The 19992-nt window shown below is 42.4% G+C and overlaps 1 protein-coding gene across 1 annotated transcript; it reads right to left on the bottom strand.

Moving 5' to 3' along the window:
- Nucleotides 1-3198: 3198 nt before the first annotated feature.
- IFIT1B (interferon induced protein with tetratricopeptide repeats 1B) lies at nucleotides 3199-5005 on the bottom strand (the record flags this gene model as incomplete). Its single annotated transcript, XM_019034561.4, is given in 1 exon segment — nucleotides 3199-5005. A coding segment is annotated over 1 exon segment (1440 nt), but the record flags the coding sequence as incomplete, so codon positions are not given.
- Nucleotides 5006-19992: the final 14987 nt, after the last annotated feature.

Raw genomic sequence — 19992 nt, 5'->3', positions numbered from 1 at the left:
GTGTGGTGGCACCCACCTGTAATCCCAGCTACTCAGGAGGCGGAGGCAGGAGAATCACTTGAACCCAGGAGGCGGAGATTGCAGTGAGCTGAGATCATGCCACTGCACTCTAGCCTGGGCGACAGAGCGAGACACTGTCTCAAAAAAAAAAAAAGAATTTTTTTCCATGTTAGTTTTGTCTATAAGCTATATCCTATTAAAAATGTAGAGTCAAATTACAGCGCATTTAAAAATCACTTGGAATCCTTCCTTCCTATGTGATTTTATCCACCATTCCCTACATATTTTGGATCATTTGTCTCAGTTTGCTGTACTTTTTAGATACTGCTATTTGCCCTTTTTATCCAAACATTTTATTATTATACATGGTCAAGCAGAGAGAAAAGTTGAGAGTATTTTACAATGAACACTTGTGTAACTAGATTCTACAGTTAACATTTTACTATATTTACCTCATTACATATCTATTCATCCACTCATTTCTCTATCCACCCATCCATTTATTTTATATTTTCTTTTGCATAAAAGGGCCTTCAGTACAATTACTTGATAAAACATTTAGCATACATATGTGGATTGCTTTTCTAAATATAAATTTGGTCTTATAATTAGGCAAAATATTGACATGGTTGCAAAAACAAACATGGAGAAGTGTGGCTCCTATTGCTGTCCCTTTCCTTTTTCCTCTCTTTCTTATTGGTAACCATTACAAAATTTCATTTATCCATCCACTGTTTTCATTTTAATACAAGCAGGTAGATAAGTTTTATATACCCTCCAATTTTTTCTCTCTTCTTTGCTGGCCCATATTGCATGTAGAAGGCGCTGATAAAAGCAGCACTTTAGATGATATTCAGCCAACGAATCCATAATTGTTTATTGATTCCCTCTTACGTTCCCAGGGTATGGTGAATTGATGTTGTTAAAATAGATTTTTTTTTTTTTTTTTTTTTTTTGAGAAGGAGTCTCACTCTGTCGCCCAGACTGGAGTACAGTGGCGGGATCTCTCGGCTCACTGCAAGCTCCACCTCCTGGGTTCACGCCATTGTCCTGCCTCAGCCTCCGGAGTAGCTAGGACTACAGGCGCCCGCCACCACGCCCGGCTAATTTTTTGTATTTTTAGTAGAGGCAGGGTTTCACTGTGCTAGCCAAGATGGTCTCGATCTCCTGACCTCATGATCTGCCCACCTCGGCCTCCCAAAGTGCTGGGATTACAGGCGTGAGCCACGGCGCCCAGCCTAAAATAGTTTTAAGACTTACTTGGTGCTCATCCAAACACACACACACACACACACACACACAAACATACACACACACACTCACACACACACACACACACACACACACACTCATATACCCACAGACTCATAAACTCTATTAAGTAGATGCAGTTGCAAAAGGTTTTGGTTCCAGTACCTGGAGTGGTGGGAAGGTTTCAATATTAATTAATGAGTGAATTTGATTCAATAAAACCTAATTTCCTGACAACTTACTAACTAGCTGAGTAATTTTATTTCATTTGTGATGAATTCAGCCAAGAGGACTGTAAATCTCTTGTTACTTCTTTTTGCCAAGAGTAACCAGTAGCTAAGGAGCAAATAGCTGTCAGTTTACTAACAATTACAGAACTGAGCCAAACCAAAAGCTTAGAGTTGTCCAGTTAGAAGAACATTGTCTCTGTGTTTTCTAATTAGTAGAGATAATGTCCTCAGATGTCTCATTTAGATTAATTCCATGAATGGAGGCAAATCTCCCCTACAAGAAGCTCTGTGGCAGTTACAAGTAAGGAATTCAGAGGCCAGGTGAGCCTGAATCACACCCTGTTTACAGGGAAAAGTCAATAGTAGTTTCCTCTGGTTAAATTGAATAAGTACGTTCTTTGTTTACTATCAACAAAGTTGAAAAAGGTGTTACTCCTGTGCTTTCCAGGTGTCATCTAAATGACTCCACTCCCCTGCCTCCCCACTCTCCCAAATCTCCATCATTGGTCACTCCCCGCTTTCAAGGATCCAAGTAACATAAGTCAATCTTAAAATTCCATGGCCCGTAGTAGTAAATGCCTCCCTGGTTTTTTGAAAAATTCTTGGTAGGAAGTGGTACATGGTGGCATGCACTTATGGTTTTGGCTACTCAGGTGGCTGAGGAGGGAAGATCTCTTGAGGCCAGGAGTTTAAGGCTGCAGCGTGCTATGACTGTGCTTGTAAATAGCCACTGAACTCCAGCCTGAGCAACATCACAAGACCCTGCCTCTAATAAATAAATAAAAATTATAAAAATTCTTGGTCAGGTTTCTATTCCATCACTTCCTCTGCTTCAGGCCTTCTAATGCTGTGTAAGTTGGTTCTACATTTTTCTATTTGAAATCAAACACAAAATACACTTGTTTTTGAATATCACTAATAAAATACACTCCAAGAATTTATGATCTTAGCAAAACTCTTAGGTGTAATCTTAGATGTGTGATTTTAGGTGTGATCTCAGGTGTGAATAAATGTCCAGCAGTGTGTTTGGGTCACGTAGATCCCTTGTGATTGCCAGCAGCTGGACACATGTAAACAAAAATTTGAATTTATTATAAGGTTATAGGCTTGGCTCACTGACCAGCAGGTCCCAGCTACAGTAGGGCCTTGGGAAATAGAACTCCAGCTAGAATGCTGTAGAACTCCTGAAATTCCCTCCTTTCTAACTCTTGTCTTTGCTCATTTATTTTACTCTTAGGTTTTGTTGCAGGTCAGTGACCCTGGCCACATGGAACAGAAACCTTCCCTGTTTAGGTCTCTTTTGTTTGGGAGACTGAGGATGAAAACTGCTCATTCCAAAGGCAAAATTTTAAGGAAAATGATTCTTATTGTCCCAGCAGATGTAGGTGCCTAAAACAGCATTAATAAGCCTTGGTCAATGAATGCAGGGATGTGTTGTGGAAGAATAGATGCTCCTGCCGCAGACACATGGATTGAAGAGGAAAAAATGAGGGGGGTGGCCAGGCAATAGAGTATGTGTTATACCGAAGTATTTTGTATTTCATCAGACTATACATTTTTGAATGCAGCAATTGGGAAAGACTGTTGTCTCAATCTCAAATAATGGAATTCAGAAATTATGATTAAGTATAGAGTTTATTTGAGCACAAAGCTTGAGGGTAACCACTCAGGAAATACAGACACCTAATGATTGGAGTCAGCATTCCAAAAAGGGGGAGTTAAGATTTCACTTACATAGGCAGTAAACAGGGTTGCAGCATTTTCCACATAAGGTCAGTACACACATTATAGCAATTTGATCGGTTACTACTTGCTATGTTCCAAGAAAGATTGCTTTACCATTCCATCAGGAGGGATGATACTTTCAGGGGGTCTTATGTCTGGTGCCACAAGGCCTTTCCTGATCATTTACAGGAAAAAGCAGAAGTTGCAGTTGCATGCTACATAACTCAGGCCACACAGCCACATTCCTCTCAAGGCTCAAAATAAGGTAAATTTCCAACAGCTTTAAGTTTGCATTATTTAATTTCATAGTCATTCTATTTAGTTATAAGACCATTAAATGGATAATGGTGACCTCTACGTTAAAATATAGGGTTCAGGTCAGCAGCCAGCCTCAGAGCCCTCTCATAGCACAGCAAAGCATCACTTACTTCTCCTTTCAATTTGTGGATAAGCCTAAGGAGGCTGACACTTTCCACAACCCGTACATTCTGGTGAATACATCTTTTAGCCAATTTCTCTAAAGCATTGAGAAGTTTTTCCCTGGAATGGGACATTTTTTCTATTTTCAAACCTTTTAAATAATGGGTAATTGCTTTATCTTCAGATTTCCCATGATGTTCTTGGAAACGGCCGTAGCGGTAATGAATCTCTTGCTTTAGCTGATCTTCAAAGATCTTCATGCATAACCCTTTCTGAAAATGTTCCTCAGCCTTTCTGTGGTGGCCTATTTCTGCATACGTTTCAGCCAGGTCAACATAGGCCATCTCAAATGTTCGCTTTAACATTATAGTCTTTTCAAATTTGCATATAGCCAATTGAACCAATCTGTCCACAGTTTCCCTATCTTGCCCTCTAGGCTGCCAGTTTGTAGCTTCCTTGATTTGGATCATTTGTGCCCTGTAGCAAAGCCCCATTTGGTGATGCAGGAAGGCAGAAGTGGGTGTTGTCTCCAAGGCCATTTTTAAGAGCTCAAGAGCTTTATCCACAGACCCTTTTCTTCGATAAAACTTGGCTGCATATTGAAAGACATAGGCCTGTGAAGATATACTGGTCAGAGCTTCTTCAATGTACTTTTCTCCTTCAGCTTCCTGTCCTTCATCCTGAAGCTTCAGGGCAAGGAGAACCCTAATATATACATCATCTGGATTTAGCCTGACAGCTCATTTCAGGATGTGCAGAGAAAATGCCTTATTCCTCCCTGATGCTGTGTTAAATTTATCCAGGCGATAGACGGTGATTGCGTACCCAGTATTGAATTCAGGGTTTTCAGGGTTCCCTTCCAGAGCCTTTTCAAAGCAGGTCTTGGCCCGTTCATAATTCTTTCCTCCACACTTCGCCAAGGCCCATCCTTCCTCACAGTCCACCTCTGGACACTCCATTCTATAGTGGGAAGGATTTGCAAACTTCTTGCAAGTGTTCTCCACCTTGTCCAGGTAAGTCTGGGCTTCTGCCAATCTGCCCATGTGGTAATACACCCAGGCAAAGTTGCCCCAGGTCACCAGACTTCTAATATCTGCTTGGTTGGCATATTCTTTCTGAATTAAGTCTTCAGCCTTTTTCAAGCTGACCAGGGCTTCCTCATTCTGGCCTTTCAGGTGTTTCACATAGGCTAGTAGGTTGTGTATTCCCACATTGTATTTGGTGTCCAGGAACTGAATCTCTTCCCAGATCCTGTTTTCTAAATCAGGAATTTCAGGGGCTTCAATTAACAACTTCCATGTAAAGTGACATCTCAGCTGAATCAGGCTGTCTTCAATAAGCTTTCCATCAGATTCTTCACTGTAAAAATAGGCAGCAATTAATTACATTTTGAGAAAGTATTCAGTCCACTGAAAATGAAGCCAGCACTTCAAATAGTCAAATATTCTCTATCCTAATTTCCCTGCCTCCATTATCTGGTGCCCCTCTGGATTCTACAGTCATGTCATTAGGAAAGAGAACAGGTTGACATAAAAACCAAGGGGAAATGCTAATCATCTTGTAGTGCCAACAGATAGGTTACATGAAGTCTAAAAGTCAATTCAAAAGAGGTTAATTCTGCTAACATCAAAATAATCTCAGCACCACCCTCAACACTGCAAAACCTGTCTTCTTTCTGCTTCCTCCCGACTTTGCAGTGCATGACTAATGCTGTCAGAAGAAATGTGGAGGGGTTCACAGAAAGGTGGGTTCCTTACTCATCTTTTTCATGTTCTCAACACATAAACACATTTTGGTTTTCTCTCCTCCCATGAAGGGTTCTGAGTAAAATATGAGAGCCAAATACGGTTTCAAATGCTGGACTTCATGAATGCTCAAGCCAGGTTGGAGAATGTGGTAGGGTTTCTAACTCCTTTGCCTGTGTGAACTTACTCAACCAATCCTAAATGGAGGGGTTCCAAGTGGGTGGAACCACCTCACAAGGGCAGCCTTACTGATGGGGACAGAAGAAGAGGCATGAATGAACATTACATAGGTAAGATGTGTCTCTTTGAAGAAGTGGCAAGTCCCACTTTTGTAAGTCAGTGCTCCTGACATCAAGTAACCCTGAAGCCTAGTGGAGGACAGGCTATAAAATCTCAACAATTGTAGTAATCTCTCAGCCACTCATGAGGAAGAGAGAATAATATGAAGTCAGTGGGACCAGAAGGGTTTTTTTCCCCAATAGTTCACACTCCTCTGAAGTGGAACTGAAGTCCTAGTCTCCCTATAAGAACATGAAGGAAGAAAAAGAAATTTATCCTTAATAGTTGAAAAAGTGGTCCTCACATCCTATGTAAGTATATTTACCTCTGTGTTCTCAATTAATTACTTTACAGTCTATACTTGACATGTTTTCTATCCATTAGGCCCAAGGAATGATTTCAGAGAGAACCATTATGAAATTTTCTCTTACTCTCTATATAGCAATGTATAGCAAAAACAATTTTTATATAAATCCCGACTCGATATAACCATAATATAATATAATATAACCATAATCTAATCACAAAAAATGGATGATGAAACATTCTTTTTTGAAAATAAAGGGAAAGAAAAAGTTCACGGCCAGGTGTGGTGGCTCATACCTGTAATCCTAGCATTTTGGGAGGCCGAGGTAGGCAGATCGCCTGAGCTCAGGAGTTCAAAACTAGCCTGGGCAACATGGTGAAACCCCATCTCTACTAAAAATACAAAAAATTAGCCAGCGTTATCCCAGCTACTCTGGAGGCTGCGGCACAAGAATCACTTGAATCTGGAAAGTGGAGGTTGCCATGAGCCGAGATCATGCCACTGCACTCCAGGCTGGGCAACAGAGCCAGACTCTGTCTCAAAAAAATTAATAATAAACAAAATAAAGGAAAGGAAAGAAAGGAAGAAAGGAAAGGATTCACAAGATAATGAATAGCACCACAAAGTTGGGCAGAGGATACTCAGGCTTATGACTGCTGCTTCGAGCACAGCTGGCAGCTCAATACAGCCCTTACTTTTCCCTCAGAGTCTCCATCTAAAAAACTCCCTACTATGCTTAGACCCTCCTTGAGTGCATTCCTGCCCACAATCCCAAGCCATCTTCTCCATCCTTGAGTCTATGCAATATGAGAGTCCTGGCATATTGCTTTAGGATAGGACTGTATAGTTGACTGCTGAGATGAGGAGTCCCAGAAATCTTCCTTCCAGCTGTGGCCCAGGAAGATTACCCAATGAAACCTGTGTGTGGGGGTGTGTGTGGGACATATGCTGGGTGAGGTGGGGTCAGGAGTAAGCAAAATCAATATTGTGCTTAAGAATGCTCACTGAAAATAGTCACCGCCCCTAAAGAAGATGGAATCAGGAAGAGTTTTTGACCCAAATCGTCCACTCATGCCCAGTGGAGCTTGTGCTATGATGAGAACAGACACTACCCAGGGAAAATAATCCACACAGACTTCCATTACTCTAGAGCTGCTGGAATATTTGAAGATAAGCCATTCCAAGCTTTCTAAATATGTACCCAATCTCAGCATCTCAGCTGCTGGCCCACCCAGCACATTTGTGAGCAGTAGAAAGAGATCAGTCTTCCTCTGAGTGATCTAATCATGGCCATGAATTGATAGGTGGAAAAAAGTATACTAGATTTTGGCATTCACTGAGATTGTAGAATTTCAAGTGCACAACTTACGCAATCTTACAAGGCTGCCCTGCCAAGTTCCAGAAGAGAATTATTGCTCTTTCTTATAGGTGGTTGTTCATCAACATGTATCTTCTTGACTTGGGCCCTGGGAAGACTACGGAGTAGAATATCACCCTAGAGGTGTCCTCACTCTCTAAAATGGAAATGCTGAGAGCCTAAAGTCCTCCTTTTACCTGGTGAGCATACAGAAAGTGCTGTTATTAGTAGTATACATATTATCATCAAATTAGGCCCCAGCGTGGTGGCTAATGCCTGTAATCCCAACACTTTGAGAGTCCAAGGCAGGTGAATTGCTTGAGCCCAGGAGTTCACAACCAGCATTGGCAACATAGCGAAACCGTGTCCTCAAAAAATACAAAAATTAGCCGGGCCTGGCGATGCACACCAGTAGTCCCAGCGACTTGGGCTGAGGTGGGAGGATCACCTGAGCCTGGGGAGGTGGAGGCTGCAGTGAGCTGTGATCATGCCACTGCACTCCAGACTGGGTGACAGAGGGAGGCCCTGTCTGGAAAAAAAAAAAAAAAAAAAAGATGAGTTTGTGCATGTATTTAGTGACCTAATCCCTGTATGCCTGTGGCAGACAGGGACTCGTCACCATATTTTGTCAGGCATTTCCCTGGATCTTGTCCACTTAAGCTGTCTTGATCAATAAGCATGAATGGAAGGAGGAACTCAATCTGCTCCTCTGTCCCTGAACCAGTGGGATCAGGAGTATTTTGATGTGGGCATTATTCAGTCTGGGATAGTCCAGATTCCCCTTAGGCCACCTCAGGTCAGTGGCTTCTAGAAACATACGCACAGGCCATTGCAAAACCTCTCACATAGACTAGCTACCAAGGCAGCAGGGAATGAAAGGCTTGCTTTCTGTCAACTCCACAGATGCAGACACAACTAATACCTTTTTTTTTTTTTTTTTTTTTTTTTTTTTGAGATGGAGTCTCACTCTGTTGCCCAGGCTGGAGTGCAGTGGCACAATCTCGGCTCACTTCAAGCTCCGCCTTCCAGGTTCACACCATTCTCCTGCCTCAGCCTCCTGAGTAGCTGGAACTACAGGCGACTGCCACCACTCCCGGCTAATTTTTTGTATTTTTTAGTAGAGGCGGAGTTTCACCTTGTTAGTCAGGATGGTCTTGATCTCCTGACCTCGTGATCTGCCCATCTCGGCCTCCCAAAGTGCTGGGATTACAGCCATGAGCCACCATGCCCAGCCACAACTAACATCTTATGACCAGGAGCCCATTATATTAAAAAGAGAGACTTGGGTACTCTTGTGGTGAATTTTTTTGCAATCCTTCATTTATAATTTCTTCTCAAGACAGGTCTACATGTTTGCTAGAAAGGGATCTCAAAAGAGCAGCCCCTTTTTCTGTAAGTTCTTCCTCTCCCACTGACTGCAACATCAGATAGGAGAACTCTAGCAGGTCAGAATACTTTTGAGTGAAAGCATTTTCTGCAGGTCACCAGTTCTAACTACACCAGGAAAAAAAGAAATATATATTTTGTGGAACAAACATATCACAATGCCTACAAAATTTCTTATTTTCTAACATCTAGTATAGTGGTTTTTCAAATTTTAGCAGGCAACATGATCACCTGGAAAACTTATAACACACAGATTGATGGGCCCCACCCTAGAGTTTCTGAGTCAGCAGGTTTAGGGTAGGGCCTGAGAATTTGCATTTCTGCTACCTTCCCAAGTGATGCTGATGTTGCTAGTCAGGGGACCACACTTTGAGAACAGTTAATTCAGTGAAAAGCAAATTTCATAGTAATCACAATTTCGTAGTTTCACAGTAATCACAAAATTTGACTTGGTATCAAAAACAAACAAACAACAGAAAAACGGCCATCTCTGAAAGTAGCTTCTTTTTCCCACCTGAATTTAACCAAATTATCAAATAAAAATAGCTGCTTCTTCTCACCTGGATGCCTAAAAGAGTATTTTGTATATTAAAAGGATCTCAATGCTCTTGCCCTGACTGGTCCCCATGCCAGTCTCCTCTCTAGGCTCAGGCCTCTGTTCCCTGGTGAACAGTCTTTAAGTGTTGCCTGGGTAATTGTCCCTCTATTAGAAAGTGCTACAGAAATGACATCTTTGGAAATAAGATTGCTTTCTCGTTTATTTCCTTAAGAGCATTGCTGCTTTTATTAAGCCAGCTACGCTTACTAAGCGAGCTCTGTAACAGGAGTTAGGAAACTTGCCTCTACATTTATTCTCATCTTGCCCCTCTGGATCTACTTTCCTACATTCTTCACCATGCTCTGTGCTTGGAAGCTGACTCTATGGACTTTATTAACTCCAAAACTCTTTTATTTTTTTACTTTCTTCTGGGGTTGGCCCACTGGGGAGCACCAGCCAGATATTAAATTGCAGGAGGAGGTGAAGGTCGTGGAATTAATTCCTAAGCTCCCACTGTGCTCTGCTTGAGGTTGTCAGTGATTTTTTCACCAAAGGCCTCTTGAGAAGCCCCTCCCCTACAGCTATAGCTTAGAGTCTCCTTGGGTCTGGTTCTCTCCTCTTGCTCCTGTAGGCCCAGGGTTATCATGTTACCACTGTTGTAAACCAACACGCCTCTTCCCGCTGCCCTGCAACCAACAAGCACCATTTCCTGTTGATTTCCCTAAACTTTGCCCATATCATCTTAAATAGCCCCCTTATTAAACTCTTCTTGGTTATCATGTTGAGGGTGCCTATCAGGGTCAGAACCACCAGTGGGACAGCTCCCTTAGGAGAAGGCCTGTCAAAAAATTGGCCCTTAAGGAAAGTTTTAGAATGTCAAAGTGTGCAGAAATAAGGTCAGTGAAGCAGAGAAAGCCTTTACCTCATGGTGCTATGAAGATAGCAGGTGATCTGTAGTGCTTTGCTTCAGGCTTGGAGGCTCCTTCAATGTTCGTCCACAGAGTTCTAGGGCTTCTCAGATAAGCATGGTGCTTATATATGGGAGGTATATCCAGGCAGTTTTTTACACCCTTGATGCCCAGTGAATTGGCAGGGTGAAAATGATACAGAGAAATAGGGCTGTCTCTGCTTTGATTACAAATACATGCTGAGTTTTGGCAGCTAAGAGGATGGGTGTGTGAGAAGCAGTTTTGATACACAAATTCCCTTGCTGGAGTCAATGTGGTGTAGGAGATAGAGGATAACTGGACTTTATGATGACATTCAGTGTTGTGGAAAAACCAGTGGCAGACAGGAACGTATATTTTTGTGAATCATGTCAGACTCTGTTGTCAAACTTGTTACTATCACATGTATCCGGCCAGGTGGTTCCAGGGACGTCTACAATGGAAGCTCCTTAGACCAGGGTCAGTGGTTTGTGCCTAAAAGAATACTGTAGAAAGTCATTGTCAATTTGTGGAAGAATGAGGTTGCAGATGGTTAGGTCTTCTTCTGTGGGGCTGTGTTAGGCAAAACAACTCCTCAATTTTGAGATATTGGTCTATAAGAAGGGTCCCATACTGGTTACATCCTCCAGCAGCATTTGCATTACTGCCAACCCTGGCTATAGTGGAGCCTATTCAAGCATATTGACTGTTTTGATGATCTTTACTGTTCACCATCAGTGGTTCAAACAACAATGTTTGAGCTGGTCAGTAGAGAAACATATGCAATGTAGTCAGAGAATGTGATGGGGTCATGGGGGTTAAAAATCTAAATCCAAATTCACATAGTTCTTCTGAGTTGTCCTTATGTTTCTTCTGTTTCTACTATTTTGAAGATTATCTGTTACAAAGCAACAACCATCAGAGAGTCAATCAAACAATGTTCACATGTTTAATGAAAAATTTATATGATACCAAGGCTGATGTAATTGCCCACACAATTAGCAGAGAAAAAGGAAAATTTGGAAAGCTGCTATTCTGAATTCCTCTTGTGAATTGTTACAATGTCATCCTGTAAGTTTCTGGATCTTGGTTTTGTAGGGGTAGTGCACCAAGATAAGCAAAAGGGCAAAGACTGAGAGCGATTTCCCTTTGAGTGAGCATTTCAAGGTAGGGTTATTAACTTCATTACAGTCTTCTCATAATTACCAAATGAAACTATAGCCTCGCTGTGCTGTTTCTTCTTTGTCCTGGGCCTGTAACTAGACTATATTTCCCAGGCTCCCATGTGGTAAGGTGTGGTCATGGGCATGGGATGGGAGGCTGTCAGGAAGCAGAAATGATTGTATAATTGGGTATCTTAAATTGTGTCTGGAAAAAGAGAAGACTAGACCAAGGCGACAGATGTAATTTGAAAGGAAGCAGCAGTCACTCATATTGGCCAGTTTAAGGGGCTGCTTGATTATTTTCGAATCCAGTTGGAAAATATTCATATTTTTGTCTGCACTCAGACCTGATTACAGAGTGGCCTTGTATTTTGTCTTGACCCATCATGGTCAAAGGTGTTAATGATGCTCTCAGATGTCTGGGGCAGCTCTTCTCTTTCTTTTCAGGGAACTTCTGAGTTACTGCTCCAGTTACTGCTCCTGACCTTTCTAAAGCCAAAAATTATATAGACAAGAAGGACTACCCAGAAAAGGAGCGTCAAATAAGATTTTATGCATTCACAGTTGAAATGAGAGCGGATATCTTAGGAAAAGAATACGCTTAAGAAAGAGTATAGTATATAATCTCTCTCTCTATGTGAATTAAAAACCCATCTCCACGTCTATTCAAGGAAGGATTTAGGCAACTTGAGATAGACCACATCTCTCCCCATTCGCATGGGACAAGTTCCTAGAAGAATGTGCTGGACCTCTTGACTTCTTTTTTTTTTTTTTTTTTTTTTTTTTTTTAAAGATAGAGTCTCGCTGTATCACCCAGGCTGGAGTACAGTGGCACTATCTCTGCTCACTGCAACCTCTGCCTCCCAGGTTGAAGTGATTCTCATGCCTCAGCCTCTAGAGTAGCTGGCACTACAGGTGTGCACCACCATACCCAGCTATTTTTTTGTATTTTTAGTAGAGATGGGGTTTCACCATGTTGGCCATCCTGGTTTCGAACTCCTGACCTCAGGTGATGCACCTGTGTTGGCCTCCTAAAGTGTGGGATTACAGGTGTGAGCCACTGCACCTGGCCCGTCTTGACATCTTACAAGCACAGGATATCATTTAGATCTATGTATTCTTCCATAAACCCACCAAATCTCAACATTACTTAAGTAATGAGACTCCCCATTTTATTCCTTGAGTATACTCTAATAATAAAAGTAGGCAGAAAAATTCTCTAAGCATAATGACAGCACAGAAATGGAGGTTAGAACCATTCAGGGGAATGAGGGAAAGGAAACTAGGCCCACGTAGCCCTGCTGTGGAAGACCAAGTTTGCTGAAAGGGAAGAATGATTGTTAGTCAAACATTGTTTCATCTGGGGTCGAGCAAACCTAGGCCATTAGAAAAAACCTTCTACACCTGTCAGGTGACAGAATCACCTGATGGAGGGGGTTCTGCACAGATATTTGCCATCTTGTTTATTTTGGGGCTGTGTGCTCTGAGTATAAGACAATAGCACCCCATCATAGAACAACCATTATTCTATATTTGGGGCCAATGGGATGTTTTCTTCTGAGGTTTCCTTTCTTGCTCTGCAGCTTGGGCATAATGAGAAATATTAAAACCCTTTACCTTTACTTGTCTTTGTGCACACAAGATGATGTTGCTCAGTAGTGAAGGCCACCTGGAATCAGACTACCTGGGGTCATTAATGGACTTTGCTGCTTACTGGACATGTGATCTTGGGATAGTTGGTTCACATTTCTAAGCCACATTTACTTACCCATAGAATCAGAATAGCACTAGGACTTTCGTCATGGGGTTATGTTGAGATGAAGTGGGATATTGCATGGAAAGCATGTCTCATTTAACAGCCTTCAGTAATTGTGAGTGTTGCTTTCACAGTGTGGGACAAGTCCCCTTATCTGTGCAGTCTGTGCTGACCATTAGCTGGAGCCCTTCCCGACTACAGTTTTTCCCAGTGGGCACTGAGAGAGAGGTGTTTCGTGTCATATCTGATTGTGCAGCTGCTGAGATAGGGGTGTCCTGTTCTGAGCTTCAGGCCAGGGCAATCTAGATATTCCCATCTCAGGCTCAGATCAGGGAGCCCTGGCCATATCTACACATAGAGCCCAGCAGTACCTCTTGGGCAGCAGGCATTCAACCTCTCCCTAGTGAGGATGGACCTGTGTAGGGGGAGAAGAGATTTTGGAATGGGACTCATTTCCTCTCAGCTCTCTCTCTCCAGTTCTGTATCAGATGGGAAGCTTCTAGGAGGCCAATTGTGTTTTCAGATACAAATATCTTCTGTAAGGCACTAGCCCTGACTCAACTCTAAAAGGGATAGAAACATAAGCAAATACTGAAATGAACATTAGGAGAGCTGCTTACACTGAGAGTAGTATGACTTTGGAATTTTCATGCATAAAATTATTGCTAGTAACAGCGTGTCAGAGAAACAGAGTGAGTGTTTGTCATGTGGTCACTGAATTTGGCAGCAGTCCTGGTTCTGTGAGGCTCTGGCTCAACTGATTACGTATTCAGGATCTGGCCCAGTGTGTCCTTGGATAAATACAGCCATGAACCACACAGGACAGAGCAACAATAAGGAAACAGCCAACACATTGTGTAAGAGAGAGAGAGAGAGAGTGTGTGTGTGTGTCTACAAATAGGAAAAAAACAATGGAAACTAGAGAGGGAAACTCATTTCTAATGGGCAGGATGCCTACTTGTAGAAATGAAACTTAAGCATTGGAGAAATAAAACTTAACCACTATCAACATTCCAGAACCAGCTCTGTGTTCGACGAACTAGCAGAGTGAACTTGATTTCACTTAAACACCGAGTTTCCTCATCAGGTATAGAAAAAGTTTGGCCTTGAACAGTGGTTTACAACCTTGGGCTGCAAGGTTGTAAAATTCCTTGGAAGTCTTTTAAAAATGCAGATGCCTGAGCCAATCTCCAGCCCAATCAATCAGAATCTCTGGAAGTGAAGCCCAGGCATGAGTATTATCAGTAAGTTTTCTGAAAAAAGTAATCCCAAAGCGATTTTTTTGTGCATGGTTTAAAACCACTAGACTAGATTTTTGCTACTCAGGATATGGTCTGTTACAGTGGCATCCTCATCTACTAAAAGCCCAGAAATGCAGAATATCAGGCCCCTCCACAGATCTCCTGAATGAGAACTTGCCTTTTAACATGTCCAGATGATTTGTTGGTACATTAAAGTTTCACAGATACTTTTCCAAATGATCCCTGGATCCCTTTCAGGTCCAAATGCTTTGGATCAGAGACTAATTCCTAATAAATACCTATCTTTCTATGAGGCTCTGAGTCTAGAACTTTATTTTTCTATGCTTTGGTTTCCCCTTGTGCACCTTAATAATCCATGCAATACCAGAAAGGATGGAGGTCAAAGTGCACTGACCTCTACAGAGAGTGTCTGATGTTTGCTTTTGAGACTACTCATGTTTGCAAACTTGCACCAATCATGTCCACAGAGAAAATACTCAGCTACTAGGAACTTCTCTGCTCTGAAAGTCCTGGTAATCTTCATACCACCTCAGGGGTCTTGATGGCTATCTTGGGCTACTCTGATTTACTTTTCTGGCTGACTCCCACGTGTTCCAGTTCTTTTTTTTTTTTTTTTGAGACGGAGTCTCGCTCTGTCGCCCAGGCTGGAGTGTAGTGGTGCAATCTTGGCTCACTGTAAGCTCTGCCTCCCGGGTTCACGCCATTCTCCTGCCTCAGCCTCCCGAGTACCTGGGATTACAGGCACCCACCACCACGCCCGGCAAATGTTTTTTGTATTTTTAGTAGAGACGGGGTTTCACTGTGTTAGCCAGGATGGTCTCGATCTCCTGACCTCATGATCCGCCCGCCTCTGCCTCCCAAAGTGCTGGGATTACAGGCGTGAGCCACTGCGCCCGGCCCCACGTGTTCCAATTCTAACTGAATTTCTGTGCTTTCATTGTTTTACATGTCAAATATTCATTCACCTGGAATTGTCTATATAAATTGTAGGAAACATTTACATCACTGAACTAGACTCAAGATATTTCATAGATCCTATAATGTCTATTGGAAAAGTCCTCAGGTTCCTGGAAAGCAAGTTGTTTTTAGACTGTCTGAAGTATCTTGGGACTTGAAAAGTCCATGTCTATAAAGGAAATGAGAAGAGGTGAAGATGTTTTCTAGATGCAATTGAAATTTAGGATTATAAATTAAGCTGAAAAAAGAAGTTCAATGCCATTCCCATGGTTCTGGGAAACCCACAGAGGTTTAAGGAACTGCAATCCAAACATATTGTTAGCATGGCCAAGGCAGATTTCATTGCTCTAAGCTCCTTGTCCATTTCTATAATCAGCAAGCTATGAATTATCATTATGTACAGGCCAGGTACTCTGTTGAGATGCATAGGGCATGTTTCCTCTTCTCAAGTGACCTGTCATGTAGCAGGAGACAGACTGATAAGAGCTTAATTTGCTTTTAATAAAAACAGTACACATTGGTTGCTTTGAAATAACAGAGAATTGGATGTTTATCTCTTCCTGAGGTTCATGAAAAACTTCCTCGGTTAACTTTTGGTCTTTAACCTGAAGTGTTTGGCAAAATCATAATCCTGTTGTCTCCGCCACTGGAAGAATACTTCCAAGACTGTCTAGTCTGTGAGCAGGTCTGACCCCAAAGGGTCCCCGTGGCTACTCTTGCAGTGTGCAATGATGCTGGCTGCACACACTAGGGGAAAGGCTTTGGTCTAGGACCATAAACCTGTTCTTGTATCTCAAGTCATGGTAATCCTGCAAAAGCAGATAAGAAGGAATGTGCAACGGTGAAACTGCCAGCTGACTACCAAATTAGTACACCGGAGACGGGAAGTTTTCTGTGATAGGGGCCTCTATGAGGGGCTTCCTCCTACTCTCTACCCTCAAGTAGGTCCCATATTTGTGTTGTTCCCTTCTTTGTGTCCACATGTACTCAGTGTTTAGCTCCCACTGGTGAGTGAGAATATGCAGTATCTTGTTTTCTGTTTCCATGTTAGTTGACTTAGGATAATGGCCTCCAGCTCCATCCATGTTGCTGCAAAGGACACGATCTTGTCCTTTGGCTGAGTAGTATTCATGCAACCAAAATTTAGAATCTTAAATTAGAAGGGCTAAAAAGAACATAGATCAACACCCATGTTATTCTTATAGCTCTGAGAATTCCAAGGATGTTTAAGGTTCCAACAGTAAAAATAATTGGTCAGATGGTAGGCGATCTTTACAAGTAGTACTCACAAGCCTCCAAAGCAGCATTCATTGTCAGGGGCTTCTCATCAGTTCAAACGTTCAGCAAACCACTAATGCTTACCTGTGTTATGCCTGGCATTCTGAGAACACCAGTTGGTAAAACGATGGAGATGCCTCTTCTTCCCCTCCATCACTAGTGGTTTGCTGTCTCGTGGGACACAGAGACAGATTAGAACATATTTGATTTTATTGTACTAAAACATGTACAGTTTAGATGCTGTGTAAGCACAGAGAAAAGAAATACTACTTTGTGAGGCTCATAGAAGACCTTTTGGATCATGTTATTGATCTCCAGCCCTAAGGTAAATAAAGAGTTGTAGTTCTGATGTGAACTAAAATGGAGAGTCATGGAATTATCAAGATTCCCCATCTGTAAGCAGGCCACAAGCTTAGCCTTGTTAACCCATATGTCTTAAGCCATATGCATTAAGATCATGAAGTGGCAGTGGCACATGATGTAGGAGTGGCTGGTCTTTCATTAGATACTCTTACCCACCAACTTATCCAGGCTGTCTGTATGAGTTCTGTGATATCTCCTTTTGGTGGGATCTGGCCAGTGCCTACTTGGGCTGATTACTGCTTTAAATGAACAGTTCTCAAATGGGGGTAATTTTGCCCCTGGGGGCATCTGGCAATACTTGGAGAAACTTTTTTGTTTGTTTGTTTGTTTTTTTGAGACAGAGTCTCACTCTGTCGCCCAGGCTGGAGTGCAGTGGTGCGATCTCGGCTCCCTGCAGCCTCTGCTTCCTGGGTTCAAGCAATTCTTGTGTCTCAGCCTCCCGAGTAGCTGGGAGTACAGGTGCCCACCAGCATGCCCAGCTAATTTTTGTACTTTTTCAGTAGAGATAGGGTTTTCCATGTTGGCCAGGCTAGTCTTGAACTCCTGACCTCAGGTGACCTGCCTGCCTCAGCCTCCCAAAGTGCTGGATTACAGGCATGAGCCACCACACTTGGCCCCTGGAGACACTTTGGATGATCACAACTGGAGACGTGGGTGCTACTGACACCATTGGGTAGAGGTCATTGCTGATGCTAAACATCCTATAATGTACAGAACAGCCCCTCACAGCAAAGAGTTATCTGGCCCCAAATGGCAATAGTGCTTAGACTGAAAAACCCTACATTAGTTCCAAAAGGACTTTCTGCAATGTTAAAAATGTTCTAGGGTGGGTTGGGTGGCTCACACCTGTAATCCCAGCACTTTGCAAGGCCAATTGGGAAGATCACTTGAGCGTGGGAGTTTGAGACCAGCCTGGGCAACATGGAGAGACCCTGTCTCTACAAAAAATAAAATTAAAAAAAAAAACTTAGCCCGATGTGGTGGTGTGAGCCTGTAGTCCTAGTTAGTTGGAAGGCTGAGGCAGCAGGATTGCTTGAGCCCAGGTGTCTGAGGCTGCAGTAAGCCATGACTGTGTTGCAGCACTCCAGCCTGGGCAAGAGAGACAGATCCTGTCTCAAAAAAAAAAAAAAACAAAAAAACAAAAAAAGAAAACATTCTAAATCTGTGCCACCGCTAGCTATATATTACTATTGAGCACTGCAAGTGTAACTAGTGCATCTGAAGAACTGAGTTTTAGATTTTATTTTAATTAATTTAAATATAAATTGAAATAGCTGCATAGTGGCTTCATATCAGACCACCCAGCTCTACATAAAAGCCTGCAGTGTCAGATGCTGGGGGTTCCCCCACACACCTGATGGAAGCAGCACTTGCCTTCGGTAGCACATACCAGTTTCTTGAGCTGCAGCTTTTATAGCTTTAATATAGTTCATTAAGAAACTTCCTACATTTTCTGGGCACAGTGAACTTTGGCTGTATGTGGGGAATATAGTGTGCATTCCTCCTCCAGAGGAGACTAGGAATGCCATTCTCTCTGCCTTTCCTTTCATCCATATATACTGATGAATCTCCTTTTTAAAAAACTCAAAAGATCTGTGTGCTAGTATCTAAGACTTTATATTCAGGGGATAATTTGCTGAGAAGTAGCAGCTGAAGGCAGTAGAGGGCGCAAATACCTCTATATAGGAAACACTTCTATTTAGGAAAAACTCATTAAAAAGCATTATCTGTTGTCCATAGAATATTCTTTTATGACTCTCTTCATTAATCTTCCTCCTTCAGCTATTTCATGAACTTTTTGAAGTTTCTTGATAAAGATAACTCCAACATACCGGTTTTCAGAACTTAGCTCAATGGCTTGGTTCCCAGGGTGGAAAGAGACCGCTTCTTGGCTGCTCACTGCCATCCCCTCCCCAGCTGCCTGAAATGAAAGGGCACAGAGATGACTTTTAATCAGTGTCCAGTAGAATAGGCACAGTCCAGGAGCCCATCCTGGCAACTGAATCTAGAAGCTTGCAGAGGGAAGACGTGGCCTGTGGTCAGTGGTTTCCTCAGCCCAGTGTCTCATTTACCAAGCACTAGTTGGAAGGGCACTTAAGAGACATTCTGGGTCCCCAGAAAGGCAGGAGACTGAGTTTCTCTTCCCTGAGCTTGGAGTGAATGCTTCTTTTGTATGTACAAGAAGAATGTACAAGTAGAATGCTTCTGTTGTGTGTACAAGTCATTCTAAGGAGTTTTTCCTTTGCCGTAGACTGTGGAGAAGGCCATGAGTCAGCACTGCCCATGGAAAAAGATTGACATTGAGCTTAATGAATATAAATAATCCAATCCCTGTGGTAGACAACTGGCAGCTCCAAAGAGTTCCAGAGCCGGGGAGAGCAGATTCGGATGCCTTCTAACCATTTGTGTGTGTGTGTGTGTGTGTGTGTGTGTGTGTGTGTGTGTGTGTGTGTTTTGTGTTTGTGTTTGTGAGTGTGTGAGTTTGTGTGTGTAAGTTTATATGTTTGTGTGTGGTCAAAGTGATGCTCTGGGGGTATGTCCTTCTCTGTCTACTTTGGACTCCTCCAAATTTTTTTCTCCATCCTTAGTAACTTGAACCTGAGTTATAACTAGCACAAAGCCAGGGCCAGAGCAGGAAAAGTGGACAACTTACCTGATGTGTTAGACCTGGCTATTCCTTTTTTCTCTCACCATCTTAATTTTAATTTGCTTTTTGTCACCATGTTTATATCTTAAGTACATTGAGAGCTCAATAAGTACATTTTAAAGCAAATATTAAATATGTATATGTTTTCTATAACCCACTTAAGACAATGATCCCAAGAGAGCAGTAAGCCCATGAAATCCATCAGCAGAAGAGAGAGCAGAGTTGGTGGGTGGAGAGGCTGGAGAGGAAGAAGGTGATGAATATCTGCTGAGCATGTTTGTGGAAGTCCTCTTTGGAATGCTTGAGACAGCTGGGGACCCTTTCTGGTATTCTGATCTGTTTGGGCTAAAGCTATCATAATTTAGGCCTAACACACAAATGTGATGTAGCCGAAGGCTTGTG

This window comes from Gorilla gorilla, chromosome 8, assembly GCF_029281585.2.
Source record: "Gorilla gorilla gorilla isolate KB3781 chromosome 8, NHGRI_mGorGor1-v2.1_pri, whole genome shotgun sequence".
Taxonomy (NCBI): Eukaryota; Metazoa; Chordata; class Mammalia; order Primates; family Hominidae; genus Gorilla; species Gorilla gorilla.
Note: the sequence above shows the minus strand (reverse complement) of the source record. Positions and strands in the feature narration are given on the sequence as shown.